We start from the raw sequence: 25,851 nt of genomic DNA on the forward strand, positions 1-25,851 counted from the left end.
TGGACAGTCACCTAATGTTTCTCAGCATTGTTGGTGCATTCAAATTGACTACAGGCCTAGAGTATCTGACAGACCATTTTCAGAAGCAGGAATTCTGAAAGACCATCTAACCCTGTCTTGGCAGAGTTCAGAAGTCACTTTTCCTTGTGTCCTGCTTGTCCAGAAGGACAGCACTCATATTGTCAGCAGTTGAGGCAAGGGCAGTTCTTTGCCAAATAGGCCATTTTGTGCCAAGAAGACAAATTTCCAAATGGAAATGTCTTAGAAGCTCAATGTTCTCTTGGGATCAAATTGGTGCTGCCAGGAGCAATTGTGTCTCACATCAACAAAATTCTAAGTTATTTAAATGCCAAATTCTCTAGGTCCATGAAGTGTTAGAAGACTATCTGTCCATCTGACCTATGTTATCTGTGAATCTGGATAACCTAACTAACATGACTATAGTCATGACAAGCATAGGTGACTATAAATCTACAAGTCTTATCTACCAAAATAACCTAAGGACTAAGGCTTCCTGTAAACAAGGTAAACAGTCTATAAGCAAATGTACGGTAAAGGATGATGTCTTCAAAATTATGACAATACACAGGATATTTATAACAGAGGTAGGAATGTATAGTGCAATATGCAACATGACAATAATCTTAAATATATCAATAACCAGAATATCTTAAATAGAAGTAGAACATACATACAGTATGACAGATATAAATTTACATTTGTATCAATATACAAATATTTCAATGAAGAGTAGAAATATATGTATATTATAACAAGTATAGTTCTATATTTGTATCAATATACAAATTATCTTAAACAGGAATATAAAAATAGTTTACAATTATATCAACATATAAGAATCCATAACAGTGTAAATTACAGTGTAAATTATCTAAGGCTACTATTTTACTAAATTTGTTTACTAGTACATACAATAATCTACCATAATATCTTATACCTATCCATTACAATTCTTCTTTTCCTTTTGAGACACTTTTTCTTTTCTTAAGGAGAATACTGAGTCTAATATTTTCTTCCACCCCCAACCCTATAACCATCATCCATAACCCTGAGAAATATGAAACCTTAGGGAGAAGGGGCGTCATTTTCTTAGCATTGCTTCCTGCTGTTTAGGGGGTGATGGTATCTCTGTTGGGTACTGTGAGAAAGCTCAGATAGTTAAATCTCAGTTAGACTAACTCTAGCTATATATGTTTGTTAAAGATTTAATATTATTTTTTCCCAATATGGTTCCATATCGGCTGATACATTTAGGATATAACAAAGATGTTATCACATTATTTTTGCAGATACTAAGACCCTTTCATCGATCTCATCTAGAAGTCACCCGTACTCTAGTGACAGTGAAGACGAATCGACAGAGCTGTGTGCAGAAGCCCACTCTGGAAACAGTGCAGGGGGAAGTTCCACAAGTTCCTCTTCTCACGACCTACAGGAAAATGATGACCAAGGAAAATTCCACTTTCCGGTCGAGGAGTCCTTGGAAACTGAGATCGAAGAGCAAGAAATCACAAAAGTAGATGTGGATAACAGCCCTCCATTGACAGAGGTTAGATATATACATGTTACTGAGGAAGAACCAACAGAGGGAACCCAAGAGATTACAGAAGCCAAGATGTCTAGGCAGCCTGCTTCTCCAGAGGCAAAGGCTAAAGGTCAGCTCCAGGTGGGAGGCACAACTGTGGTGGAGGACAGAAAAGCAGGCCTCCCTGGGCTGGAAGAAGAGGGTAAGTACAGCCAATGAGAGATGACACGCTCACGTGCCTGTGCATGGAAGCTGATCTGGTCATTGCGACTGCCAGAGCTGGGCAATCAGTCTGGATGATTCTGGAAGGATTCTATATTTCCCTTTCTTCTTGTCACAAAATTTCACGTGTATTTTCAGCTTGCTGTTTTCCTTCTACTGCATTTTAAAAATGACTTGATCATTCTTACATAGCCTGCTTCCTATTTTCTGTAAATTCCTTCCTATGGTAATTCTATCTCAAAAATCAAATAAAACACCATACATGTGTGAAGTCAAAGAGATGTCTGGCTTTTTAGAGGTCTATGCTAATATTGCTGTTAATTCTGAGTCACGGCTACATTTGTATATGCACAGCTCATGTGGATGGTGCTTAGCATGTCTTATGCATGGTTGTATGTTGGATGTGAACTCACTGCATCATACCACTGCCATCTCATCTCTCCAGGGGAAGCAGCTATTTCTTAAGAAGATTGTATTGCCAAGAACTGTACATCCAAGGGGCTGTCCCAGAATCAGGTCAAGTGGAGTGGCCCCAGAATTTCTAGAGACTTCCATTGTCTTCCTGTCACTAAACAGATTTAGATGAAAATATTAAAATTCCCTAAGATGTTTCAGTCTTCACTCTGAACTATCCTCTGACACCAAACTCTTTCATGATCACTGGGTTTCCAGGGTGTGTCCTGTTTGATGAGAGAAGTTTAGGGTATGGGACAATGTGTCCCCAGGACCACAGACACATGAAAGGTCAGAGGCTCCTGTCACCTTGGAGGAATAAGCAATGGACAGAGCTCAGTCTGTGGCTAGTGGACTGATTGAGCTTCCCTGACAGCTGCTTCTCGCAGAGCACCCTGCACTCTGCCAGGCCTCCAGGCCCCACCACGCTCTCATCTGCCTCCCCGACGGTGCAGCAGGCATTCTGCTGGGTCCAACTTAAATCTGTTTCACATTTTAATATTATGAATTCCAACTATGTTTAAAAAACTTGGAGTGTTTTAATCGCTCTACATGTTAGATCTCTAAAAGCTGTTTTTAAACTAGTCAGGCCTGTATCTAGGAATACAGGATGTTGAACAAACACCTATCTGTTGAACTGCTTATGTAAACCTTGTAGTATGTCATGGTAGTATCGTCAAGACGAATGCAATGGGGCTCCTCCCAGAAAGTGTTAGACAGCTTGACAACTGGACTGATGTCACTAATTTTGTCTAAAATTGCAGAAGGGATGTGATGAGATGGAATTTCAAAGTAAGACAAGTCCCATGTGGCTATGATCACTTTGATATGGCTGCTAAATGTGACCTGAACTAGGATAGTAACTGTAGACAAGCTAATGTGGAGAGAGAAAGCTCTCCAGGCCTCAACCCCAGACAAAGAACTACAGGGAAATAAGGAATGCTGGGAGTTAGGGAAATAGTTTACCTCAGGGAGGAGCATGCCAATTAATTGTCCAACACCAAATGGTCAGCCCTGAAGACATATACTAGTAACATTGTATACACTGAGCAGGCTGTATTTATATATTTAGTTATATATATTACAGGTATATATTGTATATATAAAGTAGTATACACGCACACACACACACACACACACACACACACACACACACACACACACACATACACACACACACCAATTAAAGAAAAAGAGGCCATGACTTTGAAGGAAAGCAAGGGAAAGACAAGGGAGGTGCTTAGAGAGAGGAAAGGGAAGGAGGGAATGATGTAATTACATTATATTCCCAAAATTTATTTAAAAAAGAAAGCAAGCTTTCTTGAAGAATGTGCTTGATAAGGATTTTAAGGCTAGATGCAAATTTGAAGGTAGGGACCCAAGACAAAATGCTCCAGACAGTGGATTTAGTCCTTATATTCTGGTAGAATATAACAGATCAAGGGAATTTACATAACTAATACATTACATTTACTAATTACATTTATAATTAATACATTACAGTTACTAATGAAGAAGACTGATGTGGGCTGGCAACACAGCTGAGCAGGACAGTGCTTGCCTAGCACATGTGAACCCTGTATTTGAGCTCCGGAAGAGGAGAAACAAACAGATGTAACATTGATTTTGTCATTACTTTAATTTCAGAAAACTAGGTACTTCTCTTCATTTTTAAAAATAGCATACAAAGTATTAGAATTCATGATGATATTTGCATACGCAATTTGTGTTTGTTGATGTTTTTTTCTCCCCATCCTGGATCCTTTCCCCTTTTCTCCTTCCAAGTCCAGTAATACCCTTTCTGCCTGGGTGTCACAGGTCCTGTGACCGGCATCCTCACACCTCCCTTTTCCCTTGTATGTCCCCTCTGAGGTTTTATGAACTATGTCCTCACCACACCTGTGTAATCTCATAAGTTTATTAGTTTGCTTTACTACAATTCAAAACAAAGTATCAGTAGACTATTTTTAGGATAAAATTTGTTTTGCAAGTTCTTTCATAAATAATTCACACATGTTTAGAAAAAATAAATGTCTGGGACTACAGGTAAGGGTTTGAGGACAGTAGTCCTGAGCTGCCTCAGTGAATATGGTACAAGAGATGACAGGACAGTCTCCTGTAAACAAGGCTTTCCAATCCTAGTGTGGCTCTCCTGCCTTGCTGGAGAAAGTCCAGGGCAGCTGTATTGGAGATGGAGTGTCTTGCCAGGTAGCAGGATCTGTATCCTCAGGAAATCCAGAACCACCCTGGAAATTGTTCCCATTCTTTGACCCATAATACAGTCATATATTGTAAATATCAGCAAGTTCATAGAGACACTGTATTTCTTAAGATGAGCAGTAGGCCATCTCATACTTAGAGATTTGTAGCATATCAATAAAATGTATACTTTTACTAATTCATTGTGTGTATAAACAACACATGTATAAATCTTTTAAGCTGCTGCTGTGTGTAGTTACACAATACACTTATGTATAAGTAATACATCTTCCTTTCAAGGACAGTGTACATATTACATATATTAATACAACATAAGGAACATACTATATTTAATAAGTATTTTGTCTAACTTTAATATTACTGCTATAATAAAGGATAACAGACTTGACACCTGAGACAATACGCTTATTATCATTTCTTAAGGCAAATCAGAAGCCTTATAGAGATAAAAATCAAGGTGTCTGGCGGCCGTCAGTGCTTCTGGAAGCATTGAGGAGAATCAGTCCCTGCTCTTCTCCAGTTTGCCTTGCGTTCACCTGCATTGCTCTCCCACTGGCTTCATTTACAATCCTGCTGCACCATCTCTAATCTGTCTTCCCTCAGACTTCTGCTCCCCCAGTCATGTCTCTTCAAGCTCTGGCCCCCCTGCCCCTGTCTAACAAACGCACATGGGTACACACACAGATTCCTCACGCCAAGGCTCTTTATCATGTATGCAATGGTGTGTTTGCAATACAAGGTGGTACTCGTAGGAGATTTGAAGCATCAGGATATGGCCTTTTAAGCAGGGGATACTATTCAGTGTTCTAAACATATCAAACAAATTAAGAAGTCATGAATCACTTGACAATGGGCAATGCAATAGGAAGCAACCAAAGTAGAGCTTACAGAAAATAAATTATTCATCTTATAATAATATGTATCAAAATCAATGAAAGAAAGGGAAAGTGATTTGTAATATTTGAAACATAGATTTTTTTAGCTATATTTGTATAAGTAAATAATTTTTTGGAAAGTAGGATTTCAATAAAATGGCCTGTAATATGCTGATGAATAAAGTAACAGAAATTGTGAACACATCAGTAGATTTCATCCCTCATATTTTAGAAATGATAAGTATATTTGTTTATTTTGTCAAATATGTTGGGAAACACTTGATACTTCCAATTTCACAGACACTTTAATAATATTTTTATTAATATAGGTTTGATACTAGAAGGCAAGGGATGAGACTTTTATCTTTGTTAAGCTTTAATACATAACTTTAATTGCTAATGTTTATTTTTTCATTAATATCTACATAAATACACATGGGACAACATCTATAAACTAGAGAAAAGTAGTGTAAAATTACTCATGCATTTATTACATGAAAAATCACTTTTACTGTTTGGTCAGTCTTTCAATTTTCAAACTGATATTTTACAGTTAATTGTAAATTTATAGAGCTTTTGTAAATCATGATCTGCCACATGCTTTAATATGACCCTACAAACACTCCTGTGTGGCCTTAAAGAGCATCCTTAATGTCCATGTATTCCATCCTGGAGTTTCCTCAGAAGCTAACCACTTCCCCACTGCTGGATGTTTATATTTTTCCATTTTCATCATGGTACATTTTTTTATTCTCATTATGATTAGCAGTACTTTAGTGTTTGATTGCCTAACTCATTTCAAATTTACAAATACTTCCTCAAGATAGATTATAAAAAGTATAATTACTGTGTCAAAAGTTACATTTTTTTGTGGGCCTTGATAGTCTTTTTTCTCACTCACAAACAATTGGCTCAAAAGTTTAATATTACACGGAGAAGGACAGGGTGCCAGTAAAAGCTTACACTGTCCAGCTTCCTTTCTTCCTCATATATGTAGCCATGGCTAAACAATCATGATTCTAGATATTTTATGGAGATATATTTACAGATTATGAACATAAAATAATGGAAGAGTAGTGTTTTCTGTTAGTTACAATTTAAAAGACATATAGAAGTAATTTCTGGTGTGTGTGTGTGTGTGTGTGTGTGTGTGTGTGTGTGTAAGACCGAGAGACAGAGAGAGAGAGAGAGAGAGAGAGAGAGAGAGAGAGAGAGAGAGAGAGAGAGAGAGAGAGGAGAGAGAGAAGCTGGGACTGAACCCAGGCCTTTGAACCTGCTAGTCAAGTGCTCCGCCAATGACGGGTATCTGCAACTTCATTCTGTATTTTTATGTGTAAATTAAGAATAGTCAACTTGTATAATTTAAACCTAAGTAAGGGTATATAACTAAAATAAAATGTGATTTGTTGTTATGTGCACAGGGTAAAGCAGGTCTGAATGAGAGCAGACAAATCTGAGCTGAGCTGAGGTCTAATTACAAAGTCTGAGTGAATGTGGACTTACTCAGTTGTCTGTTCCAGTAGATTCCTTCTGCCACAGTGCATTCGACATATGCTTTGTATCAAACACTGTTCTTTGTGTGAATAAACGAAGTCCTTGACTATACAAAGTTGGTGATCAGGGAGGAAATACATTTAATAAATGGATAATAAGCATGGTGGGCTACCTGGCATGAGAATTAGGAGGCAGAAGGATTGTTTAGGGGGTGCCTTTGGAGGGCTGGCTTCTCTGCTGATGGTCCATTTGAGCAGAGACGTGAGGAAAGGACAGAGGTCAGCCACTCTGTCACCTGCAAGAGATCTGAGGGACAGCTAGGAGCCACAGCCCTGTGCTGGGGAGGAGCTGCTAACAGAGTTTGGGAAGGAGGCTAGTAGAATGGAGTAGGGTGGAATGGAGGGCAGAGAGGAATGAGGAGGGAAACAGGGAGAGGAGAGGGGAGGGGAGGGGAGGGGAGGTAGATTTACAGACCACCGTGAAGGACTTACTCTGCTATGGGAAGTATTTCCATTGGAAATTTTAGCGTGGACAGATGACATGATCTGGAAGTTTGAGAAAGATGACTCCCGCTACTTTAGGGAGGATGGAGTTTGTCCTTGACAGCTGTGGTCCTGAGCTTGTGATTGACTCTAGGCTGTGTGGGCCATGCTTCAATGTCACAGGTAACCCCCGGGCATCTTCACTGTGGAGGCTAGCTGTGAGTCTGTCTCGGTGAGTTGTGGAGAAGAGAATTGACAGTCTGCAAAGAATGATCAAGGCTCAAAGATGATCTCCAAGGTGACTGTGGGCTTAGAATGAACTTGAATACATCTTTACTCTGTTTTCATGGATTAGAATTTCAGACACAACCATTGGCGTCGTTTGCCTCTGCCACGGAACAGTTCGGCATTCTTGGCATGTTAAGATGGGGCCAGTTCAGTTTGTTTCAGCTCTAACAGAGGATGGACTGGCTGTCCTTGAGGAAACAGATGGAGAGTGTCAAAGATGCCGTGGGCTACAAGCTGAGGCACTTGCATTTTGAGATCTGAAATTGTGGAAGAGAGAAGTAATCGTGAGAACTAAAGTCAGTGTGAGACAGACAGACTGACACTTAGGGTTTGTGGCTTCAACAGTGTTTTTAGTTTGTGTATTAGGCATCTAACTTCGCACTGCCCAAATTCCTCCTCAGACCCTGTTGGCTACAAAATACTTGCCACTTCACAAAAGAAAACAAACAAAATCCCTAAAACCCCCACACTGCACAGTAAGTGGAAGCTCCTGAATGAATTCCTGTTCACTTCCTGTTTCTCTATAGATTTTTCTTTTTATCTGAGCTGGGTGTTAATGAATGCAGAAAAATTTATTTAAAAAAATCACAAAAATAAACATGGCCTCCTGGATTTGTGTGTAGTTGGCAAAATTACATCCTTTATTGCATCATCATTCTAAATACCTTTCTTAGAATCCAAGTTTATGATAAGGAGTCTAATGGAAACTCCTAACTTACTCATTTAAACCATATGGACAGACGGTGCTTTGAAATGTTTTTATTTATTAAGTATTTATGACTCAGGCATCCATGTGTGTTCTGTTTGTATTCTACTTACGAGAGCCTGAGTTTTGGCATCTCATGGTCTGGTTTATTTCCACCAGTGTTCGGCTTTTTGCAGTGTGCCTCTAGTTTCTCCACTGGCTTCATGGCAGGTGCTAAGATTTGAAGAGGAAGCTAATCAGAAAAACTCTGGAAACACCAGTGCAATTGGCAATATGAGCTTTGGTGCTCTGTGTTTCCTCCCTTGGTCCTGTTTGAAATCAGAAATACCATAAAGGATCACACTTGGAAGGTTTTAATTTTTCTCTTGTGTCATGGGCATCTTCACAATCCAGCTGTCACACAAGTCACAGAATTTGCTACATGAGTGTGAGAGGGAGAGACACGAAAAGCTCCCTGGAGTTGATGTCCCATGAGAAAGAGGAAGGAACTCAGCAGAAACGTGAGAAGAACTGATTCTCTAAGAACATCAACTCTCAGTGGTGTTAGAGCTGTGGGAAAATCAGAACCCTTCACCACGGCCCTGGAAGAGCAAGTGTCCGAGCGAGGTTGGAGCCTCTAGAGCAGGACAATGCCAGCACATGGGGTGGCCTCTCTGCCAAGAGGGCCAGAGCCTCGTCTCCTCTTCCTTCCCATGTAGCTCTTGGGTCCCTGATTTAGAATTTATAGCTACTTATCTTAACACATCTGAGAAGGAGGCAGTTACGCAGTTCCTATGGGAAGTTATGGGCATTCAGGAAGCTCCCACACTCTTAAATGAAAACACACAAATAACACTCATTTTTATATAAATAAAACTGCCATTCTTTCCCAGTAGATAATGATGTAAAAGACATCAATATGATTTAGAAGGCTGGCTCCCTGAGTGCTCGCATGCCCTTTCCCTAGGAGCACAGATTATGAGTTTTGGAGTCTGGATTCTATGATAACGGTGATACAAAGTTAGTAATCATTTGGACAGTATAATATGCTCTCATAACGGATAAGAAACTTAAAGGAAGTTCTCAAACAGTTCTTGTATCAAAGAAAAATTTCATTCCTTAATTATTGATCATGGTATTAGAACAAGAAAAGCTATTTTAAAGATGATATATTTCAAACTATAGCCTCATATAATGATTCCACTCAAGCAATAGTGAAAAATTGCTAAGTAATACATAACAAATATGCAAAAGAACTATAACACTACTTCCAGGAGTGTGTGAGAATGGAAAATACAGTGTGTCTTGACTGAATAAAAATTTGGGATAAGTAAGAAATCACTCTAAGGAAGTAAAAATTAAATAAAGGGTGCTGGAAAACTTACCAGGTTACATTCTCAATTTTATGTAGTGTGCCTCTAAATCATGGAGATGATAATTTGGAACTCAAAAAAGTTATAGGAGCTAGTACCAAGTAATTAGAAATTCTTTAGAGTATTAGCAACAGCAATGAATCAGTAATCACTGTTGCAAAGGAAACTGGAGAAAGCTTTGCCTTGTATGTTTTACAGAGTTGATATTTTTAACAAGGAAATAGTTCTTAACAACAAAAAAATTCTAAAAAATCATTAGGACAAACCCAGTCACCATGTAGCAGGAAATTCACAATTCATTAAACAATGGTTGTAACTCCTTAGCTACATAAATTAGACATTAGTCATATAAATTTTGCATATGTGGTGTGTGTGTGGGGGTGTGGGGGGTGCTGGGGATCTAGCTCTGGTTCTGGAACATGCTAGGCATGTATTTTATCACTGAACTACATTCTCAGCCTGAATCTTTACTGGAAGCCTCTATATCAGTTATTCTCAACCTGTGGGTCGTGACTCTTTGGTGTTAAATGATCCTTTCAAAGGGATCGAGTATTAGTGAAATTATTAAGGCCACTCCACGTCGTTAAAAGGGAGGTTTATTTAGCGGGGTAACTTACAAGTGAAGGGATAGGTAACAGGGTCTGGGAAAGGTGTAACGCAGTCTGGCGGTGTTCTCTGGAGAACTCTGCTAGGTCTACCTCCAGCGTCCTGGGTCCAGGAACCAAGAGAGCTGGCCCATCGGGATCTCAGGTCTTCAGGGTCCTCTCTTGGCCCTGCCTTGTAGGCGTGACAGTTACTGAAGCCTCACTGGGGGTTGGACTTCCAGATCAAAGCTGGAATGGCTACGCACTACATCCGAGTATCAGACATCATATATATCAGATATTTACATTATGATTCAAAACAGTAGCAAAATTACAGTTATGAAGTAGCAATGAAAATTGTTTTGTGGGTGGGGGTCACCACAACATGAGGAACTGTATTAAAGGGTCACAGTGTCAGGAAGGTTGAGAACCTCTGCTCTACAGGCACTGAAAGACCCTCTTTCCCTGTTGAGTGGAGAAACAGAATATGTTGCTGACTTGACAAAGTGAGATGTGAGAAGCTCTCCAGAGTAAACGCATAGCACAAAGCTCTCAGGATTCACTGAAATATCAGTTAGCAGCTCAGAGCCCCAGAACGATGGGTGGTACTTGTTTTCTTCTTTTCTATGTTTTCTAGCTTTAGATGATGGCTTTATACCATTTTTATCTTTAGGGAAGTATGGCAAGTGTTACTGGAAAACGCGTTTGTTTTAATAATAGAAAACTAACATTGGAATACAGAGTTCCTGTAGTATTTTGAACACTATTATGAGGTTCCCTACATCATTGGGGTGGTTTTCTAAGAAATTCCCTGTATGAAACTATCCATTTGTCGAGAATCCTGGGAGAACTAACAATTCCTGTGGCCTTTCGTGTTCACCTTTACAGAGGGCTAACGGACAGGGTGAAGGGTAGACAGAAGAAACGAAGTGGCCGGCCACATGGTTGACACAGGAGTCTGGTCAGGCACAGCCCTCTTTCACTACGGGTGGAAAACAGTAGCAGGTAGACCTGGCCAAGTTCTTGCTTTCAACTTTCAGCCTCAGAAGGACATCTGAAGAAACTGGCCTAGTGAGTCCTTCTCTGGGCAAAGATCTGCTGCGTCCTCAGCACTTTGGCCAGAATCTCATTCTTGCTGAACTGTGACTGGCCACTCCTGACTCCAGGGACCTCCATCTGCTCCATAGCCACTTCCTCCAGGGCGAATCAGCAGATGGGCCAGGTGGTGGCCACAGCCCTGACTCACTAAGGCTGCTTCGCCATTGATTTGGAGTGAGTCATCATGGTCAGATTAACGCGTGGCTGCTTAGGCTAGTGCTTCTCCAGTGGGTGCTGTCTAACTACTGTTTACTATTATTATCATTGCAAGCCACATTTCAAAACATTTTTTGGTTAATATTCAGTGCAATGATTTAATTATGATAGTCATACCCATAGATAACACATACTTTTTTCTGGTTCACCCACAGCCCTCCCTTCCTCTACATTCCCCTCTTCTTACTGGTCCCTTTCTTCCTCACAAAGTCATCCTCTCATGTTATGCCTCTCCCATGACCCCATATTTTCAGCCTTTCCCATCCCCTGAGGCCCCTTCCTTCTACCCCAAGTCACCATCCACTTTCCTGTCTACACACATATGTGAGTTTGCATCTAGATCCCACATATGAGAGAAAGAACATGTGGTATTTATCTGTTGGAGTTCTGCTTGTTTTAGTTAAGGCCTCATTTCCTTGCAGCGTTTGACACTTAGGACATACTCAGATGTCTGCTGGGACTGCAGAAATGTTGCTGAGTCAATCTCCATCCCCCGCCCTAACATCCTGGTGATTGCCATTGCTCAGTCAACCAAACTGTTTTATTCACATCCCCAAACCATTGCTTGTTTAAACTTTAAATATACCACATTATGATGACATTGTTATAGTAGACAAAATGATACATGAGTTCCCTGTCCTCCATTCATAAATGTCCTACACTGACTCAGTAACACATCCAACTGTAACAGAGTTGTCATGAGGTGATGTCATCTTCAAACTATAGTGTTGTAAGTAAATGGATGAATGAAGAAACATGATGTTCACACAAAACAGTAAACAATGTATCTGAGCTATATGATGGTCCTCTTTGTTTCCATGTTTGTCTCAGAATTTACCATTTTCCCCACTGAGATCCACCTGTAGAGATCACAGTATTTCTTCCCAAACCACTAGTTACCTCTCAGAAATTTATTTTAAACTAGCCAATAATTAGAGATGGTGTTATAGCGGTTTTTCTCAAAGTATAGTCCTTGGATTAGCTTGTATCAGAATGTCAGAAGGTGAGGAAGAAGAGGTAAAGATGGGGAAGAGGTGTGGAAGCAGAGGGGGAGACAGGAGGCTGCTCTACTGTGTCTTCACTCCTGAAGGCAGACCTCAGTCTCACGTTATTGGTGGACCTTCTGTTGACTACGGGGTAACGTGTAGTTGTAGCGTTATGAAGTTAGACACAGGCCATCAGATGACCAGCAGTGAGGAAGAAGGAGGTGTCAGACACAAAGACAAATGTGATTGACTTTACAGTTTACCTCAGCTTGGACGTCAGTGATTAAACATGTAAGATGCCCATTATCACCCCCACCAAGCAGCAGTAGCTATTGCTTAGGTACACAGGCACTTGCTGGTCCAGGGAAGCTCCAGTGCTCTGTATGCATTACTTCATTTAATCCGCTTGATACATTTGAGTCCTTATCTCTTTTGACAGATAGGTAAACTGAGTAAACAGCATTGAAGATAGGACTTGAACCTGGACCTCTGTGCCTCTGAGGTCTTTGGTAGTAGGCAGCATTATACAACAGGAATTTGTGTGGGGATGTATATTGTCAAACTGATAGGAATTCTGTGACAGCTTCTGTGCATATGGTCACTGAGGTCAAGTCATTAAATCTACTAATGGATGAATCACTCAGGGTGAGTTAGCATGAGTAGGTTATGTAAAAGAGCAGTAATGATTGGTGTCATAGAAGGAAGACATTTCTAGAAAGCGAAAGGCTACTCGGCTGCTTCTCCAGTCACCCGTCCATCGCATGTGCACTTGGCAACTGTCGCTGATTCTGCTGTTGTCTTACGTTAATGGAAATGTTTCTTTGCATGAGTCTCCTCACTTTGTGATTGACTGTGGTGTGCTGTGCTTTCCTTTCAAAAGTCATAGCTTGGAAGTTGTTTAATCTTTATATATTTTTAGAAGCAAGTCACATTTTAGTGTGAATTTGTTTAAATTAAATTCACCCCTCCTTACTTGAATGATGTGAAATACTGATGTCCCTGTGGCCTGTCTTATGCTTTTTGATATTTTATATGCTCTCCAATCAGTTGGACAGATAACAGGTGAAGCCCAGTCACCTGAACACTACCGCTGCCACACAGCAGCTGGACTTAGCACTGGAGAAGATGGGCTGACACCCACGAGAAAACTGGAGGTCAACCTGGGCGGAGGTAAGGGTGAAGAGCTGAGGTGAAGTCCTCCACAACTGCTGCCCTGTCTCTGTCTTTCATCTTCAAGTCCTTGTTTGATCCTTTAGTCCATTTTTTAAAATTTAATTCTCATGTAATGAATATGGGATATGATGGCAGGAAGTAACCCAGAGGCCTGAAGGGGAGCTTTGAAATCAATATTAGCTATAAATGCTGTTTTTTTTTTTAAATACATTGGTGTGGCCAAGTGGTGGTGGCAATCTCTTTTAATTCTGGCACTAGGGAGGCAGAGGCAGGTGGATCTCTGTGAGCCAGCCTGGTCAACAGAGTGAGTTCCAGGACAGTCTCCAAAGCTACACAGAGAAACCCTGTCTTGAAAAACCAAAAGAAAAAAAATAATAAAAACATTGATGTTTAAGATAAAAAAACAAAACAAAACATACAAATGAAACAACAACAACAATAACAAAAGCCTGGTGCTAATTTTCAGATTGGTCATATTACTCCAAGTTAACTGACCAAGCAGGTGAATTTACCTTTGCTGACCAAGTAAGAGACATTAAGAGCTCCAGCACACCATGTTTTACAAGGACTCATGTAAACTCATCCCTTTTCATAATTAGGAAAGAATTTACTCTTGCCAATGTATAATCATCTTCAGTACTGCCAGCGAAACATCGAATCAGTGATTATGACTCACGTACATCTGGTCAGTGTCCCATGTCTGTGATGTGGGCTTCCTCTTATGAACGCTGTTTTAAGACTGTTTTGATGTGAATGTGTGTGTGAGTGTGTGAGTGTGTGTGAGTACTCATTTTGCTCATCACTTTACCCCATCTCCAGTGTTAAGTAAGAGTTATCAAGCTCTATCAGATGGCTTCATGGATGCTGTAGACGGCACAGGAGAGACTCCTTTCTTCTTTGGGCAGCATGAAGAGGGTCAGATGACATTTGGAGAAGCAGTGAGTAGAGTCACAGGAGAGAAATGCTTAACTTTTGCAGTAGACTTTTCTTTAGAGAGATGCTGGTGAGCCTCCCAAACACACAATATAGCCATAGATGTTCTTGAGGTCAGACTCCAGTAAGAAAGTCTAGTTCATTGTAAGCAGTGGAACAAGAGCAGAAAGTCAGGGGGCACTTACAGCACATGCAGTACTGACCATTCACACAGCCACATCATCGATGGCTACAAGAATTCTGCCAGTCAAACATGGCTGCTACCACGTGATGGATAAAAAAATGAAAGCTTAGAGGGGTATACCATTTCCTAAGTTCACATAACTAGTAAACATAAGAGGTCCATGTGCACCAGGCCTGTCTAAACCCCCAGGCACATGCTTATTGCAAGGGATGTGGTGCCCTTGTTCATGAATACTGCACACTTGCTTTAGTAAAACACTTCCCCAAAGCTCATGAGGTTGCCATAAAAAATACACCTTTTACATACTGCTATTCCTGAGAAAGGCTTCAATTGCCCGTTCTCCCTGTTTTGGGAATGTTCTGTTTGACTTCTCTGTGCTGTGTTCATATAACAGCTCATCTGGGTGTCATTAGCACATTTTCTCCTAGAATTTGAACAGTATATTATTACATGATGACTAGGCAATTTTATTCCCCTGTTTTTGTGAATGCTCTTTAATTAATCCATAAATTTAGAGGCCAGGTTAGAAAAACAGATGTCTTTATTTAAGTGTTTTCCACAACTGACTTCTTAATAACATTTTCGTGCAGGAGTCTGAACAGCATCAGATAAGAAGAGGGAACTTGACATCCAGCACTGTTTCTCATTGTCCCAACAGAGCTGTGTTCTAAGTCAGTTATTGTGAAGTAGAAATGGGCTACATCTTTTTTTCAGGTGAATTTGCTACATGTCATCTGAGCAGATAGTTTGGCTCTACATATCCCTCCCAAAGCTCTTAAGTACAATTTTGGAAATTGCTAATTGATGCCCATAAAAAGACCTATAAAAGTCAACCTTAGCCTCACTGGTAGACCTGGATTATCAAAATTTTACTTTTTGATTGAAGACAACAGAACTCATCTTCTAAATACATGTTTTAAGGGGAATGTCATGCCAGCTCTTATCACCTATTGTCCAAATAGTCTGTGGCACTACTTGGCAAGGGACTGAGACAGACAGCAAAGGACATGTTGGAAGACGTAGTAGAGCCCTAACATTGTAGAGTATACAGAGGGGAAGGGAAAAGCTAAGACCAGAGTTTGGGTTTTGTTTAGATTGTCACTTGCAGCAATAGGTAAAATAGTTAGCCAGAAGTGCATGCACGCCTCTGTCCAGAGGGTAAAGGCACACACTGCCAAACCTGGTGAACTGAGTTCCATCCCTGGAATCCACGCAGCAGAGGGAGAGGACTGACTATGGAAAGTTGTCCTCTGACCTCCGTGTGTTCACTGTGATAGGCAAATGGCCACGCCCCTCAATACAATAAATAAATGCCAAAATATTTTGAGAATGCAAGTGAGCAAAGGAAAAGAGGAAGATTTATTTGCTTATTGCATAACTTTACATGATAAACTGGTAGAATAATTTATTACAATTCATAGAGTCTACAAATGTATCCTTTTTTTGTGTATGTATATGCAAGTCTGTCTTAGTTACTTTTATATTGCTGTGACAAAACACCATGGCCAAGTATTAGTCAGGGTTCTCTAAGTAACAAAATTTATAGAAAGTATTTCTCTCTATATATAGAAAAGGGATTTATTAGAATGATTTACAGGCTGTGGTCTAGCTAATCCAACACTGGCTGCCTATGAACAGAATGTCCAAGAATCCAGTAGTTGTTTAGTCTACAAGTCTCAGCTGTTCTTAAGTATATGCCAGAATCTCAAAGAAGTAGGCTCTAATGCCACTGAAGGAATGAACTTGCTAGCAAAGGTGAGAACAAACAAGGAGAGAGAGAGAGAGAGAGAGAGAGAGAGAGAGAGAGAGAGAGAGAGAGAGAGAGATTCTTTATTCCATGTCCTTGATATAGGCTGCCAGTGGAAGATGTGGCCAGATTAAAGGTGGATTTTCTCACCTCAAAAGATCTAGATTAGAGGCTTAACTTCCCACCTCCATGGTCCAGATTAGAAGTGGGTCTCCCACTTCAAACGATTTAATTAAGGGAAAAAAAAAGCCCTCACAGATGTGTCTAGTCATTTGGCTTTTAGTTAATAACAGATATAGTGAAACTGACAACCAAGAACAGACATTACACCAAGGCAACTTATAAAAGAAAATTGTTTAACTGGGCTTATGGTTTCAGAGGGTAGAGCCCATGGTGCTTCAGCAAACAGGACAGCAGGAACAGCTGAATGGTTGCATCTTGATCCTGAAGGAGGAAGCAGAGAGAGAGAGAGAGAGAGAGAGAGAGAGAGAGAGAGAGAGAGAGAGAGAGAGAGACTGAGAACAGTGTAAGTCTTTTGACGCCTCCAAGCACATCACTAGTGGCACACCTCCTCCAACAAGGCAACATTTTTTAATCCTTCCGAAACAGCCCCTCCAACTAGAGACCAAGTTTATATGAGCCTATGGGGGGCGTTCTCATTCAAACTAACAAACTCCACTTCCTAGTCCATATCATAAAGCAAAATACATTCATTCCAAATTTTAAAGTACCCATAGTCTTTTAAAGTCTCCACAATGTTTAAAGTCCAAAGTCCAAGTCTCTTCAGAGACTCAAGGTAATCTCTTAATTGTAACCCCCATTAAAAGCAAAACCCCAAATCAATACTTCAAATATACAATGGCACAGAATATGGATTATCATTGCAAAATGAAGGAATGGGGCACAGTGAGGAAATAACAAAATCAAGACCCAAACTCCAAATCCTACAGTTTCCCGTCTCACGTCAAAGGTTTAGACAGCTCAGCCCTCCTGCTTTGCTGACCGCGACACACTTCTCTCTTTTGGGCAGTTCCACTCCCTATCTGTAGCTCGCCTTGGCAGACATCCCATGGCCATGGTATCACCAGCATCATCCAGGCTTCACTTTCACAGCTTCCTTCAGTGGTCTCCCCTGCCACATGCTTGACCTCAGCAGCTCTCCTTAACTGCAGATGGAGATTCTCCAACCTCTTGACTCTGTACCCTTTATGACTCTAAAGCTAGAACCAGGTGGACGACAGTGCCAAGTTCAGGCCCTGCTTGGGATGGAGCCTGGCTTCTTCCTTGAATTCCATTTACATAAGCTTTTCTTTGTGGTTGCTTAGTGGGAGCATAAACATTCCTCAGGTATTTCTTTTTTAAAAATGAAAGGTTTATTTGGGCAGGTCTTACCCTGGTGTACCCCTCCCTTTATTTCAGTTTACATCAGGACTCTTCTTGTCTGTTTCAGCACAAGCCTTGGCTACAACACTTCCTTACCCTTCTTCCTCCCAAACTGAACATTTCATATTTCTTTTTGTCCTGCTTGTTCCTTTTAACTGCAGCTCTGTGTAAGAGTGACCAGTAATAACCACGTGACAGAGTCAGTATCAGGCCGTTTTGAAATCTTCTTTGCCAATTACACTAGTCCATTGTCTTTCAATTTTGCCTCAGCCAAATTTTTAGGGCATGGGCAAAATGTAGCTGCAGTTTTTGCTAATATATCACAAGAGTGGTCTCTAGCTCAGCTGCTAATATTGTTCCAACCTGGCCCACATAGTGCTTGGCACCAATGTCTTCCATTGAGCTGGCCTATTGAGTTCCATTTACAGCATCCAACCACTTTCCTAGTCCAAAATCCCAACGTCTTGCGCATTTCTCCCAAAACCAGCATTGTCACAGCAATAACCTACTCCCTGGTACTTAGATAATTTTCAATTGCTGTGCAAGAGACAACCTGACCAAGGTAACTTATAAAAGAAAGCATTTACTAAGGCTGTTATTTTAGATGGTTAGAGTCCATGATGGCAGAGCACAGGCAGGGTGGCAAGAAGAGCTGAGACCTCACATCTTGATCCGAAAGTAAGAGGCAGAGAGAGTGAACACTGAGAATAGTGTGAGTCTTTTGAAATCTCCAATCCTGTCCTCCAGTGACACACCTCTTTAACAAGGCTACACCTTCTAATCTTTCCCAAGCAATTCCAATAAGTAGTCAAACCATATGACCAAGTATTCAAATATCTGGGCTTTTGGGATTCATTCTCATTCAAATCACCATAATGTCCATGTTGGTGAGTGTGGGTGCCTATATGTGTGCGTGAGTGCACCTGTGCATATGTAGGGCAAAGGTCATCCTTGCTTGTCATTCATAATGCATTTCTCTCCCTGTTTTATTTGTTGTTGTTTGTTTTATTTTGAGACAGGATCTCTTACTGAACCTGGAGCTCACCCAGTAAGCAAGGTTGACTGACCATCAACTCCCAGGGATTCACCTATCCCATGATTCCTAGCACTAGTTTACAGGCATGAACTACCACACCAGAGATTTTTTTTTTTCTTATCATGGAGTCTGGAGATGGAACTCAAGTCCTTGTAGGACACAGCATGCCTCACTGACTAAGCTATATTCCTAACCCTGACTTTTATAAATGAAAAATATTAGAGTACTTGGGCTGGAGAGATGCCTCAGTGGGTAAAGACACTTCCTATGCAGCATCTTGTGACCGGATTCCACCCCTGGAACCCATGTGAGGGTAGAAGGGAGAACTGATTCTGTAGAGTTTTCCTGTGACCTCCTTGGGTGCTGTTGTGAAATGCCTGCACCAGACAGAAACACAATCATAAATAAAATAAAAATATTTAATAAAACATTAAAGTAATAAACACTATTGAGATACTATTTCTGAAGTTCCTACCACTCTGAGTAGAAGCCTTCAGCTGGGAAATCTAAAGAATTTTTGGGTATTTGTTGTCACATGCTTTCACATATTCTGCATGAATCATTCAGGATGCAGGTCTTGGTAAATACTGAGAACTTCAGTGGCCTTTCAAAGACATAGCAGACCTGACAACCCAGATTTTCCAGAGTCTTGTATCAGAACTTGTGAAATACTTCAGCAGTGTCGTAGGAGTGTTGTTTATGCTGGACACTATCCCACACCAGAAGGTCCTGTCTCGCTCTGTGATCCTGTTTTGCCAAAGGCAATCAGTTTCTGAGCATAGATGGCATGCAAGCTGACATGGAATACAAATTGCTGTCTTTAGTGAATACCATACCTCAGCGATAAATATTTTTGATGACCGAATCTAATCAGAGTAACTTTCATGCTTTGGGAATGGTATATGACATGATTGGCACCTCTAGAGCCAGGCCATGTGACTAAAAGGCCACCGAAGTAGACACACTCTTGATGTTGTAGGGAACAATGCGTTTTAAGAGAAATAAGTATTTTTCTGTTGTAAAATTTTTTCACATCTTAGTATTTGAAATGAAACTAGTGTGTGCATGTATGTCACATGTCAGATAATTTATTGATTTTAAAATATAAGAGCATTGAGGAGTGTTGTGTTTACTCATTTCAACATGCCCAACATTCAACTTTTATGTTAGCATGACCATTAAATTTGAAAGCATTTCTTTTCATAATGAAAGAAGGGCATTTTCCAAACATGGTCCTTGCTAGTTAACAACATTGTATCAACTGAAGAAAGGTTTGGCATATAAGTTCAGTGTCCCCTGGATGACATATGGAGTCTCATAAATATCTCATAAGATTCCATATTGTATTTTCTGCTTTACACACTTTGATCAAAGTCACCTTGTTTCTCATTTTATTTTTATGGGGCCAAATGGAAATTCAGTGGTGGAGGAAAGAGCAGCCATCAGCTCAAATGGGCAGCCCGAGCAAGCTGCACAAGAGGTGTGCACGCCGGAGAAGGAAACAGCCATGGAGGAAGATGAATGTTCCCAGCCTGAGGATGCTGACACCAATGCAGGACTGAGGGAGAAAGGAGGAGCGGAGGAAGATGATCCCCAGGATGCTGACATGGACATGGGGCTGAGGGAGAAAGCAGGGGTTGCAGAGGTCCCCTTAGGGAAGAAGAGCCCCACAGAAGAGCAGCCAGCATTATCAGAGCAGTCTGCAGAGAAAGGGGAGCGCCCCCTGAGCACAGCTAGTGAGGCAGAGACAGGCACAGAAGGACGTGGCAGGTCTGGAGAGGAGCAGTTAAACCTCACAGGAAAAATAGCAGTGGAGCAAGCACTGGAGAGTCAGAGGACGGTGGACCCCGATAGGCAGCGCTTGCTGCAGACAGTGATGGAGAAAGGAAGGGCCTTTTCTGGAAGGGAGCCAGTACTGGAGAGGGCAGTGCTCACAGAGAGCTCAGAGTTCAGCTCAGAGACTCCTGGGGAATCAGCAGTTCTGAAAGAATCAGGGACTCCTGAGGAGGCAGAGAGCCAGGCCGGCTCCCCAGGACCAGATGGGAACCAAAGCAAAGAGGGAGCTCCCACAGAGCTAGAGGACATGGGGCCCGTGGAGGACACGGCACCAGAGAGAGAGGATGGTTTTGAAGAGGCAATCCTTGGAGGGGAGAAAGCAGCTCCTGAGAGGAAGGAGGTTCTAGAAGCACAAGCACCCTCGAGTTCCTCAGCAGGAGAAGCAGGGGCAAGCCCCGGAGAGGTTGTCCAGGGCAACCCTGAGAAACTCTGTAGGGCAGACACACCAAGGGAGAGAGTCGTGGCGGACACAGAATCTGTCCTGGAACAGGATCCCACAGTAGTGCTCCCTGGGGAGTTCACTGCAGCTGGAGACAGGAGGAAAGTTGAGAGGCCCCCAACACCTCCGAGAGAAACTGGATCTGAAAGAGGAGAGGAGACAGGGGTCAAGGTGTTGAAGACAGAAGAGAAGTTGGAGGAGCAGAAAGCTAAAGGGGAAGAGGAGGGCCCAGTGGAGGGAGTGAGGTCTGTGGAAGACGCCCATGCATCCCCCAACAAGATGGAGGCTGATCCTGAGGATACGAATCCCACAGGGGCAACCGAGTTGAGGGAGGACACAAGGCTTCTAGAAGATTCACCCAAAGAAAGAACCATCGCCTTGTCTGAAGCAAAACTTCAATTTGAGAAGTTACTGGAAGATAACGAAGCCACAGCCACAGAGCGCAAAGAAGGAGGAGAAGAACTGCCAGCCCAGGAGAGTGAGGCTCCATTGCAGCAGGGGAGGTTGCCCGGCGCCCCTGGACCTGAGCCAGCAGGCAAAGCTCGGGTGCCCGAGAGTGTTTTCACAGCCAGAGGTCGAGAGTGGACTGCCAAGGAGCTAGACAGCCTCGAGGGACCAGAGAGACTGGATGAAGAAGGGCCTTTGCAAATGCAAAGAAGGAACATCGTGATGACGTGTGGAAATCTTCCCGAGGAAAAGCTCGCTGTAACAGAGGTGTTCAGTGGAGAGGCTGAGGGTGAGAAGACACAGGAAGAGGGGGGTGAGGATAGAAAGTACCCTCCAGGGACAGTGACTGACAGCCTGGCAGGGCAGGACTGGGCCACGGGAGGAGGCACAGTCAAAGATGAGGAGGATCCACAAGGAAGAGGAGTTGAAGAAACAGTTGCAGAGCACAGGGAGGTGTTGGCAGAGTCAATGTCCACTTCTGGGGACAGTGTGACCTCCTCCTTCGCAGATGTCCAGAAGGAAACTTGGAACAGAGCAGGCGAGGCTCCAGGAGAAACAGCAGCTGAAGACAGTGTGACAGCTGAGGACATGACATCCAGGACAGAAAAGGTGGCCGTGGTAGAGGGAGTGACATCAGCAGAGGCTGGGGAGGTCACACAGGAACAGAAGCCTCCTGAAGTGCAGGGCTCAGAGCCCGGGGAAGTGAAGGCCTCTCAGCATGCAGGCATGGCTATGGAGGAGACAGGGACTAGGAGGCAGGATGAGGGACACCAGTCAGGAGCAGCTGAGGAGTTCAGAGGACCAGCGCCTCAAGGAGAGACAGAGCTTAGCAGTTTCTAGAGGCAGCACTTCCCAGGAAGCTGGATTTTTCTAGAACCTCAGAGAAATTGCAAAGAGAAAGTTCCCTTGATCACAATGGAGTACATATATGTAATATAATGCTTAAATACCTAACTTTTGAATAGTGGAAGTAAACATCAAAATATATTTATTTTACATATTTTTCATTTCCAAGACACCATCAGGTCATTAGGGCCTAATTTCTATTGTTCTGAATGATTTTACCCACAGTGCTATCTTTTTCCCCAGCGTATTATGGGAAAAGACTGACACAGGCACCTCACCAGTACTTCAGATTTTCTTTTAGCTTGCTGTTGGCCTTCTTTGGTCTTGATCTGTAGGTGCTGGTCAGTAGGTTAGTAACCATGGTGAACGAGCTCGGGGAGATTTGCTCCCACGGGAACTGTGGTCCCAAACAGAGAATGGGGGGTATTGAACATTCTACACAGCTCTGTTTAAATCAAAGTGATGATTTTTAAATATTTGGCTTTTACCAAAGATTACCAGAAGGTGATCCCTGATGACTTGAATTTGTTTAAATCACTTTTTATTTGCAGTTAAATATTAGTCCCAATTTCATGCATGGAATTGTGTCTTAATCACCTGGTCTTTGGAATGAGCTGCTCGGGCTCTTCCTTGTCCACTTAAAACTGAAGATTGCTCCACGCCTTTCCAAGTCCTTCCAGGAAAAGGATTCCATGGTGTGGAAATTCACTTTCTCTTGGAAACACTAATTATTCCTATTTACACCTGGTGTGTGTGTGTGTGTGTGTGTGTGTGTGTGTGTGTGTGTGTGTGTGTGTGTGTGTGTAAAATGGGAACCTTCCTGAAAGTGCCCTTTGTTTGTATGCCTTTGTGTTCCATTTTCTCTGGTAGACTAGCAAAGTGTGACTTCCAGCATTTTGTCATTGGGAGCATTATTTATCAGATTTCTCAAATGCAAAAAACAAAAAAGTACTTAGTCTAGGTAACTCTGAGAAGTGTGATTGTAATGGGAAAACTTGGTCCATCACACATACCCTGGTCCATCACAGGCACTCTGGGAAGACATGGTCCATCACAGGCACTCTAGGAAGATGTGGTCCACCACACACACTCTTGGAAGACATGGTCCATCACAGGCACTCTGGGAAGACATGGTCCATCACACACACTCCGGGAAGACATGGTCCATCACAGGCACTCTAGGAAGATGTGGTCCACCACACATACTCTGGGAAGACATGGTCCATCACACACACTCTGGGAAGACATGGTCCATCACACACACTCTTGGAAGACATGGTCCATCACAGGCACTCTGGGAAGACATGGTCCATCACACACACTCTGGGAAGACATGGTCCATCATACATACCCTGTACCTGATGTCATCCTAAAGATCTGCAGCCTGTGCTCCTTCCAGGCTTCTGTTCTGAGTGACCCCACAATATGTCAACTATCATGATCACTCTTCAGATGGTGCCCATATACAATTTCCTACTTGGATATCAGCATATTGTGAGGGTCTAAGTTTTCTTGAAGACATCCACACACTATGCCCCAAAGGTCACAGGATTGGTAGTCTTTCTACAAGTGAGGAGATGAGAGTTTTTCCAAGGCAGCAATTCCCCAGCAGGAGGAGAATCAACCTTTCATGGGGCACTTTCATGACTGAATTCTTTCCCCATCACAAAGCTTCAGATATACTTGGTCTTAAATGAACCTATGCATAAATATTTAAATTTTTTCTTGATTCTAGTATGTAGCCAAAGTTGAGGACCTTTTTCCCCAGTCACCAGACAGTCATGCTGTCTGCCATCTGCTCTGTGTTGCTACTGTCAAGGTGTCCTGTTGTTACAGATGGTTTTCATTTTGATGACTGTTCAGGAGCTTTTTGATAATCAATGATGTACCAGAGTAGACATATTGAAACAGAGAGTGGACGGATCATTTTATCACGGACATTATCACCTACAGCTTGCCACCTGCCCTCTTCTCATAATTAGAAACTGCAGAGGGTGTTGGGGCAGGGGCGTGGGGGGGAGGGGCAGAAACTGCTGCTTTACCAAACCTTGGAGGCGATTCTAAAGTGTACCAAAGCCTGAAAACTGCTCAGATGGATCACTAGTTACACTGAGTCCTCATTGTGGTTAAAAAAACAGATTTCAGGAACACTGTCAAGTTCATCTTGGTCTCTTTGTCTTTTGTGACAAAGCATACAGCATGCCCTCCTGTCTGGTCATTCTAAAGGAGATGGTAATCATCATAAAAGTGATGGATCCACCCTTCAGCTCATTTCAGTATAGTTGTATGGAGTGTATTTGGGACTTGCCTCTCAGTCAACTGAATCTGACAGCAGGTTCCCTGCCCTGTGCTCTGTTTCATGGCTGGATCTCATCTCCTCCACATCCAGATCCACAGCATTACTGTGACTGATATAGGATTTCACCCCAGCATTATTCTCCATGTTACAGAGCACTTTGAGCACAAGCACTGATGAGAAAGATTTTACAAACTCGTTAATCACATTGAAAAATGAGTTTTGTACAATGTGCTAAATGGAAATTGCCTTGGATTATTTTTATATTTAACACCTTCCATCGGCCCAGTCTGTAGCACAATTCTACAATCTGCATGTGGATTTAACTGTGAAATTCAGTGTTGTGATGTTTTGATTGAGTGAATTTTATCTTTATAAATATTACATCAATAAAATTATGTTTAGTGAAACTGATTTTTCTATAGTTTCTTCATCATTAAAAAATAAATAATATATTTACAGGCATGATAGGAGAGTTTTCTTGGGAAAGAAGATTAGACTTTTAAGATGCTTTGTGTTATTTTCTTGCAAAACTCAAATGATATGTGCAGACAAAAGAGCCCTAGCCTTAGTGGGCTCTACTTTTAAGTGTGTCTGTAGACTGCCCACATTCACCTGCATGTTCTGTATTGCTGGGATAACGCCAGAGAGGAGAACTATTGCCATCACTTTATCGACAAGTGTAAATGGAAGTTCAGTGTGAAGTGCCTGTCTGAATCCACAGTCAATCTCAGGTCATCTAACTTCTACCTTAGACCAGCTTTGAAAGCACTATACATTATATCTAGGAAGATTCTAGACTAGTGTACAAATTCGAATCTCCATGTGTTTCTGGTGAAGGAGGAAACATTTTACTAACACATCTTCTAATAGTAAGATAGAATCGTGTTTCCATCCAGTGTTCAGCAGAGAACAAAGAGGTTGACTTGATTCAGATGCCAAGGAAACTTAGGAGGAGTTAGGTTTTGTGACTGAATTGTGAGGAAAGCCTTTCCCATCACTTTATAAA

General features: G+C 41.8%; 1 protein-coding gene across 4 annotated transcripts in view; it reads left to right on the forward strand.

Moving 5' to 3' along the window:
* The window catches only part of Erich3 (glutamate rich 3), a 115,608-nt gene extending 90,352 nt beyond the window's left edge, over positions 1-25,256 (forward strand). For all 4 annotated transcript variants that reach the window (XM_052732124.1, XM_052732125.1, XM_052732122.1 and 1 more), the window contains 3 exons: positions 1,311-1,748; positions 13,570-13,692; positions 20,400-25,256. In XM_052732124.1, the coding sequence (XP_052588084.1) occupies positions 1,311-1,748; positions 13,570-13,692; positions 20,400-22,540 (2,702 nt within the window). In that variant the 3' untranslated portion in view covers positions 22,541-25,256. The remainder of the gene's footprint in view (positions 1-1,310; positions 1,749-13,569; positions 13,693-20,399) is intronic.
* Positions 25,257-25,851: the final 595 nt, after the last annotated feature.

Source organism: Peromyscus californicus, unplaced genomic scaffold (genome assembly GCF_007827085.1).
Source record: "Peromyscus californicus insignis strain IS unplaced genomic scaffold, ASM782708v3 Scaffold_9__1_contigs__length_137607984, whole genome shotgun sequence".
Classification (NCBI taxonomy): domain Eukaryota; kingdom Metazoa; phylum Chordata; class Mammalia; order Rodentia; family Cricetidae; genus Peromyscus; species Peromyscus californicus.